The sequence below is a fragment of the Vanellus vanellus genome (assembly GCF_965231255.1).
Source record: "Vanellus vanellus genome assembly, chromosome: 2".
NCBI classification, from domain to species: domain Eukaryota; kingdom Metazoa; phylum Chordata; class Aves; order Charadriiformes; family Charadriidae; genus Vanellus; species Vanellus vanellus.
Genome location: NC_138906.1, coordinates 165,846,121 through 165,860,615, shown reverse-complemented (window position 1 = coordinate 165,860,615; position 14,495 = coordinate 165,846,121). Strand labels below are relative to the sequence as shown.

Sequence of the window (14,495 nt, the reverse complement as noted above, 5' to 3'; positions counted from 1 at the left end):
GACCGTTTCAGATTTGGTGCTCAATCAGTCTGAATATTTAGGCAAAGCGCTGCTCTTCTCTGTATGTAGCGGAACAAAATCTGTGTTTGAGTTGAGTAGTAGGGCTAAAATCCTGCCTTGTCTTGCCTTCCCTGTAGCTTCCAAAGGCAAATTACCTATCAAATGGATGGCTCCAGAGTCAATCAACTTCCGACGGTTTACCTCAGCTAGCGATGTGTGGATGTTTGGTGAGTGAATACCAAATGGTGGGGTTTCCCAAGTGTCTCGGGGGAGAAGTTCCATGTTTCATTTTAACTGCTTGTAAATGAATAATTTCCAGGTATTTGACACTGGTTTTACTGTACTTTCTGAAAATCCGGTTTCTTCCAGCGCATTTTCCATCTCTGTATTGTTCTTTCCTTTTTCTACTCGGGAAGCCGAAAGTTTCACGTGCCTTTTCGCCTCTAGTAAGAAGCTGACAAAAATGAAGGTACAAGGAAATTGGGTCATAGTCATAATGGAGATGATTTTTTTTTACTGTTGTTTTTTGCTATACCATTGTTATTTCTGTTTTTATTTTATATTTTCACTATTTTTATGGTGATATGCCTGCTTCCTTGCTTAGTACATAGATCAGCTTACATGATGTCCTGCTTCCAGATCTTTAATGCTAAGTTCCCACTTACTTTTATCTGTCCGTAGCTCCTGCTAGCTCACAAAGTACGACCAGAAGCTGAGTAAAAATAAGGGTAAATGGGAATATCCTGAAGCCTTGATCTCTTTTCCTAAATATGCAAGTTTTGATATGAATCTGATCACCCGGGCTCAGACTGGTCCAGACTGCTGGTCTGGTCAGACAGAGCAAAGATAGGCTGTATAAAGGAACAAAGATGATGATGTTTGAAATAAGAGCAGGACAAGTAAGGGTTCACCCTCTTTACAAAATAAAATTTGAATGTTTTTAAGTGAAGGGTTTGTGAATTTTAGCAGGTTTCTGGTAGTTTGAAGAAAACTCGAGTACAGTCAGAGTTAGAAAAATGAAGTCTGTGGAACATTCTGGCCAATCCTAAAGTGGCTCCTAAACGGGCAGAGCATTTTTCCCTTTGTGCTTTTAACATAGTTTCAACAGAAACTGTTTTATTACATAGTTTCGGCGCAAAAAAATTGGATCAATGCCAGCGTTAAAACACCCTCAAAGTGAGAATACACCCTGCCTGTCGAAACACGCCAGTTGGAACTGGTCAAAGGGAAAAGCAAACACAGCTCATTCTACTTCGTAAAAAAAGTAGATTTGAATATGAGCAACCCCCCTGATTTCCAGTAGGCAGGAGGCAGCGCAGTGTGAAGCCAGGCTGCCGTGAGCCAGCTGTGGGTCATGCTTCCTCGTAAATAGTTCAGGTTGATACTGCATGCGCAATCCTACTGCACATCACTCCTCTCTGCGGCCAGCCGGTAAGTCAGAACCGATTCCCTGGCTATACGTTTTGGAAGAAATTGCGTCGTTTGGCTGTGCAAAATTGGGGTTTGTTTCTTTTTTTTTTTTTTTAATTTTTGCTTACACTGGGGAAATTTTTTTTATGTGTGTGTTTCTCAGGTGTGTGTATGTGGGAGATCCTAATGCATGGGGTAAAGCCCTTCCAGGGGGTGAAGAACAATGATGTGATTGGGCGAATTGAGAACGGTGAGCGGCTCCCGATGCCTCCAAACTGCCCTCCTACCCTCTACAGCCTTATGACCAAGTGCTGGGCATACGACCCTAGTAGACGACCCAGGTTTACTGAACTTAAAGCACAACTCAGGTAGGGTGATACTTTTGAAAGGTTGTTTCCTTGTTCAGAAATATTTATTTTCACTGTATCTTCTGTTGCAGTATTTTCTTTCCTTGGAAATTGCAAGACATAGCGTATTAAGTTTTATCTTCAGAAGGCCAGGTTGTTGGTACTCTTTTGGAAATCTGGACCTTATCTGCCGGAGAAAATTAAACTAGGCAGTGAATTCAAATAACTGGAAATATGAATCGCCTTTCTCTCCCAAGAAAAACTTCCAATTTTTCTAGCTGTTTTTTTTTTTAATTTTAGCTATTTATGCTACAGTCCTTGGGGAGGGAGGGAGGGAGGGAGGGAGGGAGAAAGAATTTAAGAGCAATTACCTAGTCAAACATGCGGTGTACAGTTTTGGGGTAGAAATGTATCCTGTCTTAAAGAAATGAACCATCAGGTGAGTGCTGTTGAAAGTTTTTTTTCGTAACATATGTAGCACACGAGTCGCCCTGTGGCAGCCTTGTCTGCGCAATTGCGGAGCCTGCGCTAAATGCAACGTCATTAACTAGAAATTCCTTTGCCCTTTGTAAACCAGGATATAGTCTACCGTATGTTTATCTTGGAATAAATGTGAGCGCACACTTTTGAGACCAGTCTAAATCCACACCCTAGTTATTCTGCAATAATTTCTTCCAGTGTCCATATCTCCATTTCACCAGCCAGAAAATGGGAGTGATATTTAGAATTTAGGACATCGCTGAAATATTGTGTAGACACATTTGGTATTTGTGACCACCTTTGGGATTTTGAGTGCTCGGTATCAATTTTGCCTAAGTCAATATAAACTTCAAACAATATCTAGGTTATTATACGTTGTAAATCCACTCTTGCATTTGTTGTAATTCATTGGCAAATTCTTCAGTTTTATCTTGCGTCTTGTTTCAAAGTTGTGCTCTGTGGCATGTTTTATTTTCATAATATCATTGTCACTTGTTCAAGGTACAAGATAATTCACAGGTGGTTTTAAAAAAGGACAATTTTAATACAATTATGATGCTGTTTCAGAGTCGCTGTATGGGTAACTTAGCTACCTTTACGTTTTTACCTATTTCTTAAAATGTCATATGGTTCTGCCATCTCTTGCTCTGCGAGCTCCTGCGTAGACTAATAATATACATAACTAGAGGAGGACGTAGCGCTTCTCACAAAGAACTTATGCTGTTGACTGTGTGGGGTTACCTGCAAAGGAAGGAATCTTGGTAGGGATTGCAAGGAAAAGATATAAGGCGATTGTGGGATTTGGGTAATAGGTGGAAACTGGCAATTTCACCTTTTTTCACCTGGAAGAATAGGATTCTTTTTAATTTGCAGTCACATTGTACTGATAACTTAGAGCTGACTGGCACGGAGATGGCTATGGTTTGTGAACCCAGGCAGGGAGAGTATCTTACCAGCGAGGGAAGAGGATGAGGAAATCCAGAGTAAAAGTAATTGTGGTGAGGGGTGAAATAAATATAGGCTGTATTCAGACAGAGAGTGACAGCAGTAACACACGTGAGTCGGGGGGGGGGGGGAGGAAAGGGGGGAGAGGGGAAAAAAGTGAAAGACGTGGAACGGTATCGCCAGATAAACAGGATAGACCGGTGCCCAAGAGCCTGGTGCTCCTCAGAAATGCACAGCCAAAGGGTGAGAACCATCGCTCGCAACGTGCAGCGAGGCAGATTCTCGTTAGTTACAAATCAAAGTGTTTCCCGGTGCGCGTGGGTAAGCTCTGAAACAGGTCACCCGGAAAGACTCAAGAATTTCCATGCTGGGATACTTTTCAAACCTTGGCTGGAAAGGGCTCCAAGCAACCTGACCTCACCGTGCACGGAGCTCGGCTTTACCCGGAGATTGGGCTCAAGACCTCCAGGAGTCCTTTCCAACCTAAACCATTCTCTGGTTCTACACAAAAAATACACTGAGGGGGGTGGTTTTTTGCTCCTCCAGTCATGCTGGGAGATTTGGAGCATTGTTTAGAGTATAAGCTCTCTCCTGGGGCCACAGCAACCCTAAAATCCAGTTTTTACTCTCTTGTCACCAAAGCGGAGAGTTTCCTGCCGCTCCGATCTGGTGACCTTTTATCTCCTGGAAGTTAGGCGGCACGGTCGTCCTTAGGGCTTCTTCGCGCTGCTCGCAGACAGAGTCTCGTTGGAAAGGTTGCCAGTTCCCTTACGATGAGGCAATCTCAGGCAGCTAGGAAAGGTTGTGTTTCAAACCCCAAATTCCCATGAACTTGCAAAAACAAGCCGTTTCCCTGGTGGCTTTTTCTGTGTGGTGTTGCTGCTGCTCGTTCTGGATCCTCGCCAGGGTCTTTTCAAGCTGAGAGCAGACTAGTCGTTTCCTTGAAGCCAATGATACAACACTGCACCGTTCCTCTCTATTTTAATGAGAAAAAGTCCATGGCTTTGGGAAAAAACTTTTCTTTTCGGCATCTGAAATAGCACTGATGGGGGAGCGTAAGCATTTCATGGGTTCTCTTGTTTGCTATTTGGTGGGTTTCCCATTTCATCGTTTGATCTGTCCAGAGTGGATAGGGGTGAGTTAGTCTCCACAGCAAACCCGGGAACAAATGGGTGGATTGCAGATTTCCAAATTTAATTCCTCCTCTCATCCTAGGTCCCTTTTTCAATTTTGGGGGGTGGTAAAATTGAGAATAAGGCAGGAAAGTGAGGTGCTACCCCGCTGCTCCTGTGATTCTGCCCCTGATTGGGCCAGAATTAGTGTCTGTGGTATTTTAATCAGGAAGCATATGTTGCCTTGCTGAATTTCCCTGGAAGAGATTTTGAGTCTTGCGCTACACGGTAAATAAGAGGCCCTTTGCAAAGTGTTTAACGTACCCAAATCATGCAATATCACTTTTACAGCATTTCTCTTCAGAATCACTCGTAGCCACTTACTACAACCGTACACTTACTGTACTGTAACTGTGCACTCTTATAGCCATACATTATCTGCTACGTGTGTATATTATTAAATTTAATCTATTTTTTTGCTATGTTCAGTATGCTGCGGGTGTGTATTGCTAAGGTAGCACTGGTGTACTCACAAGTTTTTTTGTAAGTCAGCTCCCGGGCTCGTGCTTGTGAGTTGTGGTGCCCTGAGTGTCCCTTTGGTTGGTAATTCTGTTAAAACTGGGTTTGGTTTTTTTTGCATTGGAGGTTAAGTTGGATTTTAATTTTGATCTTTTATATTAATGTAATTGCATGACATTTTTCACTGCGTCATTGAATGATTTCACTGTGTCATTGAATGATTTCACTGTGTCATTGAATGATTTCACTGCGTCATTGAATTTTATGTGAAGTACCTATTGTTAATGGTTTTTTTCTGCTAAAAATAGCAAAATAAAAAGCAGTTGTGTGGCTGCTGTGGTAAGAGTGTGAGTCCAGCCCTCTGTTGGTCACTGATGAAGAAGCACAGGTTTTAACAGAGTGGATGACCCCGCTAACATCCCAGCGCTGCAGGTCACATATTAAAAAGCTCTAAAAAGAATGGAAAAAAAAACAAAAAACAAACAACAAAACAAAACCAAAAAGAAAAAAAATTAAAAAAAAAACACGCTTACTTTTTTAAAGTCTGTTTTTGTGACAACAGTAAGATAATTAACTGATGAGAACTGGACTTGAGCCTTTTTGTGGCTGCATTTGATGTAGGTCTTGATGTCGCCTGTAAATACAAGAAACAAAACTGATAAGAGTGAGGTAGTTTGAGTCCTCTTCTTTCATTTCATCCTGCCAAAAAAATATTTTAGCACGTACCTGAAATACACCATGGAGGTTGCAAAAGGCTTTGTTAGCCTTTGGTCTTTGACAGCGACCGTTAGGAATAATCTCCATATGAAAGTGCTTTTAAATTAGGGCAGTATGGGAAAATCGTTCGCCTGCATCCAGCTTTGCGTTTCTGATGGCCGGAGACCACAGAGGGGAAAAAACGAAGCTCCCTGTTCAGGGTCGGCATTCACCGTTGGTTCCCGCAGCACCGTAGCGGCAAACACTAGTATCGCTGTGCCTTTTGGAATGTAAGGATACATTTTAGTATTTCAGATAAACTTAAGCTCCCGCTAAATGTTTCCTTTTCAATGTCACAGGGCAATTTCAGTAAAAAGGTTCTTTGTAAATGAAATAAGTTTATCAATTACGCAGACTTTTAATAGTTGAGATTTTTCATCATATTTAACCTAGCCAAGGAGAGGAGTTAAGTTTGTCTGTGCTAGCTCCAGATTTGCTAGGGAAATCATATGAAGAGAAATACTTCTCTGCTCGCTCGTCTGCTGCTAAAAATATGTGCAGTTTGGGAAAATATGCCTAAATCTGACTTTCCTGACCTTCTGCGAATTCTAATAAACTGTTCAGAGTACTTAAGCAGCTGCACTGAGAAAAGGTCAAAAATATCTCTTGGCACGCTTTAACTCCGTCTATGGATCGGTCTTCCCTTTGTAAAAACAAAGACATTTCTGTGAGTCATTTATATTCTTTGTGTTTTTTCGAGTAATGCTTCTCTGAGGCTTTTCAATTTTATATTCTTGTCAGCAGCACTCGAGGGCATCCGAGTGCAAATTCCGCTGCAGCTGATCAGCCTTTGACCGGGCTGCGTACTGGGTCGCTGGGACCCAGTCGCTGGGACCCAGAGGGACCTCCCGATGGCACAGGCGACGGGAGAGCGGGGTGGGATGAATTAAGAGTCGTAAGGCAAAAAGCTGACCCTAAAGTGCAAAAAAACCGGCTCATTTCAGGAGAAATTTGTCGTTTCCAGCGATGTGATCGAGTTAATGGTGTTCTATTAAATACCGGGACACCACAGATAATACGGCTTTGATTAGCAAGGCAGATAGGTATTGGTGTTTCGTTCCTTTTTATGAAAAAAAAAAAGACAGGACTGTGCTGTGACAAATTATACCCACGGCCCCAAATTGTCCATAAGCCATCTCTAAATTTAGTCGGCTGCTTTTGGCCGACTCCTGTTCCATCCTTTTGCTCAGATTAGAGCAACTGCTGTATCAACAGCTTCGTTAAAAATCTTATCTTTTATTCGTGCAACGTCTGGGTGGATTGTTTTGTGTTGTTTTGCTGTGGTTTTTTTTAAAATCTCGAGGTATTTCTTGAAAGATCAGAATCGCGATTCATGGCTATTGGGTGCATGTTGGCTCATTTCTCGTGTTACATAAAAACGCATGCCAAATACCTGAAGTGTGACCTAGCATTAAAGCAGTGGGGTTTTTGCTAGTTCTTCGTGGGTTCAAATAGGAAATATTTCATTGTCCTTACTCTGAAGGAAGAGAAAGGTGAAATAAAAAGATTTTTCTCTTTTTGGTTCCCTCCGTTGGGCTGTAGCCGTGTTTCCATGGTAGTTGTATCAGGATGACTTTTGCAAATAACTTGTCTGATTTTGTTTTTGTTCCACATTCTTCTGTTACTTCAGCAATGATGGATTGAAACTGCAGCAATACTTAGAAGCTCGGTTTAGCTGCAGTGAGACGAGATGACTTCTCTGCTTTTTAGAAGTGGCATAGATTTGTTTTGGTTTTTTTTTTTTTGGCTGAGTAAGGAAAAGCAAAGTTCTCGTCTCCAACCAAGCAGGAATTTATTCTTGAAATAAGCAGTAAAGTTCCAAGATTAGAATAGATTGCTGTAGTTGATCTCATCCCCTGTATGAGTAATTCCGGGTGGTTATTTAGCAGACTGAAGAGGAGATTATAAACTCAGAAGCTAGCTTTGTTTCTGGAAACTCTCGAGTGATAAAGAAGCTGAAATAGCTTCTTTACAGGATTATCTTTACGCTGGGGATAGAGATATGTGAATGTGAATATTCTGCCCTACTCACATCTCCAGACTGTCCATGTAGTGCGCGGCTCCAACGAATTTGCAGCTCCCTATTTCAAAGCTTCATTCTGAGTATTTTTCGAATGGCAAATATCCAACATTAATAATCCACATAGCAGAACTGGGAGGAGGCTGCTGTGGGGGCAGCAGTAGCACGTTGAACTTCAAACAGTCTTTTTAATAGTCAGAACAGTGGTAAGTAGCGAACGAGTTTTACTACTGTCTTGTACTTTGTTGAAAATGTTGCCTTTTGACCTGAACGTTTGGAAGCTGAGTGAATACTGTCGGATAGTTCTGTTTTGCTAAATTAGTTTGCTGAATGTGTTCCTGGTTAGGCTAAAATGTAAGAGCTGAAGACATAGTGTTTAAAATGGTTTTTGACTGCTTTGTTTAAAAAAGAAAAAAATGCCAGTGATCTGAAGCTGCGTTAAGTTTCAGTAAAGAACATTTTCAGCTTGTTTTGAACCTTTGCAGCAGTTCAGTAGAATATTTTCTTGTGAAAAGTAAGTTTTCCTGCAAGTAAGTGCTCGATTGATTGTCTTCCAGGATTTCTTTGTGTAATTCCACATCAAAAGAGCCGTTAACGTGCAAAAAATTTTTGTACAAGATCAACCACAGCTTTCTAAAAACTCGGTGCTGCTTCTGTTACTAAAAGCATGTGGTGATCCTACAGAAGTATTTCTTCCTGATACTGGTTTTCAGAAACCTGACCGATATACGTAAAAGAAGTTTGTGTTCAGTTCTCAGTCACTTTGTTGCATAGTATGCATTAGTCTGAAAAACGTGGGAGCTCTGGGGAGAGGTTTGTCAGACACTGAACTGGAGTTTTACTTAAATATAATACGTTTTTTCTTAGTACAATACTGGAGGAAGAGAAGCTGCAGCAAGAAGAACGAATGAGAATGGAATCCAGGCGACAAGTCACAGTATCCTGGGACTCAGGAGGATCGGATGAAGCTCCTCCCAAGGTAGCTAAGACTGCAAATTACATGTGTTTAAAAAAAAAAACAAACAGAAAGCCCCCTTTTTATTCCATTTATTTCTGCAAAGTCTCCTTTGACGGGTTTGTTGAAACAATGGCATTCTGGCCAATTTTGTCATCATCTGCCAATACTTGCCTGAAATGACCCAGCTCTACTTGAACTCTTATTAGATCCATGCTATAACGTCGCACTAACGATTTTCTGTTTCCTGTTGTTTAACCTGTAAAAGCCTCCCATAGTTGCCACAAAATCGTTTCTTGGCCTTTTCTTTATTCTTTCTTGTAGCGCTCCCATGAAACTTGAGCTAGTGAGCTCTCAGACCGATGTTCAGTTTACTTATAACACATCAGCGAGAAGACAGAAATCAACTCCTTGCATTTTCCTTATTCTGGACAGAAAATTAGGGGTTTGCTTCCAAGGACCTTACGTGTTTTAGTTTACGCTTGATTTTTTTTGTTTTATTACGTGTCTGTCGTCTTTGGATGTCACTGATGTGTTTTGCAGCTGTGGTAGTCAAACCTCACCAGTTGCTGAGCACTTTCTTCTCTCAGTAACTCGCCTTCTTCTAATCAGAGTTATTTTGCCCTTTAAAGGATCAAGCCTGTATTTTGAAGAGTTTCATTTTATGCAGTCGCCAGTGTAATGTGGAATGTTATCCGCGTTCTGGTCAGTTTGTGATGAATTCCTGTAGCTCTTCGCTCAAGCTCTGGTGCTGAGGATGATTTTGCTATTACTCATGTGGCACCTTCTGCTGCACACATCCCCCAACCGTCAGAGGGAGGCAACTTGTTTTTTGTTAGGTTTTGGTTCCCCATACCCAGGTTGTTGCCTGATAGATTTCTGAACTTGGTTCTGCGTCTTGATAGCTTTATGGCGACCAAGAGCTATGGGCAGTGGAATTGCTGCTTTCTTTTCAGAGTTAAAAAACAGCAAACAAACCATCAACCCGTTTAGTCATCTGAGATTAGCTGGCAGGATTTGGTGTGTATATAAACAGACAATGTTCTGAATTACAGAAGCAGATAAACTGCATAAATTGGAACAATATGCTACTTAATTATTACAACCTTGTTTGAAGAGTTTGTTTAGTCTTGAAGCTTTGGGGCTAATCCAAATAGAATAAGTACCTTTTACTAATGTGATACATGAGCTACGCCGTGTTAGAAATGATCATCGTTAGAGCTTTAGGTGTGATGTATAAAGTGAAGCACTTGACAAAAGATGTGTTAAGATCAAAATTAATTCTACCACTGCATATCTTTTTTGAGGGGGTCAGTGTATCCTCACTGTGTACGTGATGCAGTTGTTGGTTGGGGTTTTTTATACAGTATTTTTGTGTAAAATATGGATGTGAGTACTAATGACATTTGAACAAGTTGAATTTCATAGATCTGAGATTTTATCTATCTCTTGAGTTATTATCTAATTTTCTAATGGTGACAGCTGATTTTTTTCTTCCAACAATTCATTATAAAAGTTTCAGGTCTTCATACAGCCTAAACTCCATTTTATTTATAGCCTTAAACTCCTACACATTCTCAAATAATTCACGGATATCACAATTTGTACTACAAAATCCCTTGTATCTCGCAGTGTTTTCAGTTAGAAACCTAAGACAGAAAAAATCCTAGTACAGAATGATAATGACATTTTTCATAAAGTGATGATAAAATTCTGCAATCTCAAAGTAATGTAGTGGTCACCTTTAACTGCGAGAAGGACTGAAGGAGCCCATTTGCAGAGTGATGAGGTTTGGGGTGGTTTTTTTTCCCTTCTTGGGTTGATTTTTCTCCTCCTGAAACACCCAGCAGCACTGTCCCTCGTCAAAAAAAAATATATATATATATTTAGACACCTTTGGGGGTTAATATTGGACAAAGTAACAGAACACTTCTGCTTGGAATATAACAGCACGTTATTCAGAGCAACATTTTCCAACATTGCCGCTTTCAGCAGTGTGAAATTTCTGTACCTGTTCTGGCAAAAGGATGATCTCTTCAGTGGGTGCAGAAACCCAGGCGCCTTTTCCTGCCGTTTGTAATAGTGCTGTCTGAATTTCTGGTGACTTTTCTCATGTATTCCTGTGATTACACATCCTGTTTGTTTACCTGTAAAGTATTGCCCTTCTCCTGGCGGGGTAAAGCAGGACGGTCAGGTAACGACTCTCACTGGCTGTTCTTTAGCTCTCCTTCCTGACAGGAGCTAGTTCTTGGGTTTTTTTTGGCTGGGAACGGGTTGCAAAACTAAGCGTGGATAACAAACCGACCGCGGAGTTTGGAACGCGATCAAAAGCACCTTCCACGTTGAGGCAGTTAGTTACATAGAAGTTAATTATCAGAACCAACTCTAGTCCTCAGAATACCACATGGTATTCTGCTATATTCATATATTCATGCTAAACAAATGGGTTTGATTTGTGTTCTGACTGAAGCAAAAGAATTTACTTTTGGGAACGGTCACAAAAGCAACGAATTAATAGCACAATTTTATGTACTGCAGATTGTGAACTTAGAAATAATGCTATAGTTGCACCTGGAAACTTGATTTAAGAATTACGTTCTTAGCTGATGTCCTGTTTAGAGTTAAACAGCACAGAGCAGGTCATTCAGTGCAAGCAATTAAATATGCACTGAGAGTCCACAGAGCAAGCATTATTTATTGACATTCCTCACAAACAACTCAACTGCTTCCGTTTCCAAGGAACAATGGAGGAAAGCTTAATTTTAGTTGTTTTAAAAAATGTTAGTCGTTTTAGAATATTTATTTCAGGGGTTTTGTTGAGCTTGCTTTTGTGATGCACCACCTGTAAATGTTTGTCTCACTGGGGAGTAATTTTCTGGTTTTAGTTTTCTGTTTCTAAAGTCTCTAAAAATTCCTTTACGTTTACAGCCCAGTAGGCCTGGTTACCCCAGCCCGAGATCCAGTGAAGGGTTTTATCCAAGTCCACAGCATATGGTACAGCCAAATCATTACCAGGTATTACATTTAACACTGCGCGTGCGTTTTTGTCGAATGGGGGTTTATAACTCAGTTGCAGCTGGCGGGATCGAGTCACTTCTTACGCCGTTTAGTTTCACTGAGTTCTGTTAAATGGGTTTTGGTTTACATCGGAACAAACACTGAGCCGAGTCCGCTTGGTTTACTCCAGATGGCAAATGTTTTCATATCTGATATGGTGCTCAGGTTCCTAAAACTACAATGCAACACATCAGACGTTTTCATTTTTATTGAAGGAATGTGGCGTTCATGTTAACATTTTTGTGCTAAGCTATAAAATTACTTTCCTTCTAAAATGGCATTGACTGGTGGACTTTCCTTGGGCTTATTGATACTCTGCTCCCTGATGATTCTCTGAAACATGATTTTCTGTTGGCTGAGAGCTGCCGTTAGATCTACCACATCGTATACTCACAGGTTTTGCTTTTCTTCCTAACACTGCTGAAGAAATTTAAAACAAAAGTTTATCGTAAAAGTACTTGAAACATTCTTGGGTTTGTTCAAAGCTGCAGCCGTATACAGCAGTCTCCGAGATTTTATTTTTTTTTTTCCATGGAGAGGGGGACATTTTCGTTGTTTTAATGAGTACTTCACACTCATTAAAACGACTTTTGATTTTCCTGTGGAGACATTCTCAGGCTGTACAGCTAATCACACTAATTACATGCTGTCACTCAAGGCTTAAGCTTGTAACATACACTAGGGGGTACGGTTTTATATGGCTCTGTAGGGTGATGTGTGCAGGCTCCTATTAACTTGAGTATGAGCTCTGCGGGTGTAGCTCTTACAAATGTATCAAGAGATTTATTTTTGTTCGTCAGAGGACTTTGATCTGCCCATTCCATCAGAGGACTTGACTGCAAAGGTTGAAACGTGCTTTCTAATGCCGCTGTTTTAATAGGCATCCTCAAATAGTTCTAGTTAGCCTTAAAAGCTGCAGTTGTATTTCTGTGTAGTTATAGTTATCCTCAAATAGTGATGTGATGATAAGCATCCTCAAAGACTTGAAAAAGAGGTTTTGTGATGTATTTTGCCTTGGCTTCCATCTTCTGATGTTGCTTCCCCTCCTTCCTCTCAGTGACTGCTCGAATTGAGTCATATTTGCCTCCTTGGTGGGCAAGGAGCTATTAATCATGGGGTAGCATAGGTCTTACTAATATAATTCTGTTGTTTTTTGCTTTTGTTTTTTTAATTTATTTAATTATTTATTTATTACACCCTAAAGGTGTCCGGCTACCCCGGTTCTCATGGGATACCAGCCATAGCAGGCAGCATTTATCCTGGGCAGGCTTCTCTCTTGGATCAAGCAGATTCCTGGAACCATCGGCCTCAGGAAATACCGGTGTGGCAACCAAACATGGAGGTACCATGAACTGACACATCTGTTGTTGCACTCTGTACAGGAAATACACTTTTTTTTTATTTAGGTACATCTGGAGATTATTGTAGGAAAACTAAGCGTTTCTCTGATATTTTTTAAATTGCCTTACCGCAGTGGGATGGGAGTCATGACTGAATTCTCCTCTTTTTGAAACAAATCCTCCTGTGTAAGGTTGGGCACAAAGTGTACTCTTTACACAAATTCTTGAAGTTATTACTACTTATCTTAACTACGTGAGGGATTGCAAATATTTTGCATTTGTTAAAAGAAGGCTGTACTGAAACTTATTGCTGTTAATAGAGATGGGAGCATTCATGTAAAAATATGTTATATCATTACTGTTTAAAAATACCTCTCATGGGAGATACCCAGCATAGCGAAAGTATCTGAGGCTTCTCCGTAGCTTATCCAGAACAGAAGGTGAAATGGTCTGCAAAACTTCTTGAGTTGTATTCCTGTTAGGTGCTTTTCAGCCTGTCATGATTGCCCAAAGCTGCTGCAAGGAACATCAAATTAATTACCCCTTTAACCTTTCATCTTTTTTTTTTTTTTTCTATTCTCTTCCAATATTTTATACTTTTTTCATTCCATTTTATTCACTTTGTGCAGCTTCTGTCTTAAATCTGTTTCCTCTCTAACCAATGGCTCTATTCCCTGTGCCTCTGATAAACATTTTACTGATGACTGAGGCTTACCCGGTAAATACAGGCGAGCAGATAAGTGTCAAAGTCTTCGATTTCCTCTGCTTACTCTTGGTTGATTTGGCCATATCTTCTGCTGTTGCAGCTCACTGCCGTGCTGTTGTTGTTCACACTGTACGTAGTTGAGGGTTGTAGTCCCACGTAGTTCAGTATCCCTGGGGATTATTGACTGTAGAAACAACTTGGTCTGACTACTTTGTGCTTGAATAAAGTGTTGGTGGAAGCATGTGAACGCTTTGCGAGTGTTTGTAATAATAAGTTACAGTCTTGCAAAGTTGCTTACCTAAAAACAATGTCAACGAAGTTTGTTACCAAACTCCCCTTGGCTTCTTTAAAAGTACTAATATATACACTGCTTGCTAATGATTTCCAGACAGCGTTGCGATATGGTATGTTCAGTATTGTAAGCTTAAGTCATGCGTAAAAACTTACTGAAAAAAATCAATAAAATGTTTTTGGGATGTGCTTTGCAAGCGTCACCTAAAATTGAAAAGCATATTGGAGTAAAAAATGTATTTTGCAGCTTTTAACAACTGAATAGTTAGATTATTGCTCAAGACCAAGAAAGCAAAATTAATAAATCTGGTTTTGTTATCCAACTTAAATGAAGTGCAATATATAATGTGACAATGTTACTGAAAAACAGAAGAGAATTTTTCAAATCTTTTTGGTTCCAGTGAGTAGGAGCAAGGCAGATAAAATGTCTGTAGTTGGAAAGAGTTTCTTCTGATGGTCTGCTTCAGTTTATAAGGAGTTGAAGGAACTCTGCTTGACTGCTGTTGTGCATTTGGGCTTTTAAAAATCTGTTCTTTTATAATCTATAAGTTTTTGCA

The 14,495-nt window shown here is 40.3% G+C and overlaps 1 protein-coding gene across 1 annotated transcript in view; it reads left to right on the top strand.

Moving 5' to 3' along the window:
* Positions 1-14,495, top strand: part of PTK2 (protein tyrosine kinase 2) — a 165,846-nt gene that overhangs the window by 127,938 nt on the left and 23,413 nt on the right. Inside the window, exons 20-24 of the mRNA XM_082498859.1 lie at positions 138-227; positions 1,574-1,778; positions 8,457-8,568; positions 11,473-11,559; positions 12,806-12,943. Coding sequence (XP_082354985.1) covers positions 138-227; positions 1,574-1,778; positions 8,457-8,568; positions 11,473-11,559; positions 12,806-12,943 — 632 coding nt within the window. The remainder of the gene's footprint in view (positions 1-137; positions 228-1,573; positions 1,779-8,456; positions 8,569-11,472; positions 11,560-12,805; positions 12,944-14,495) is intronic.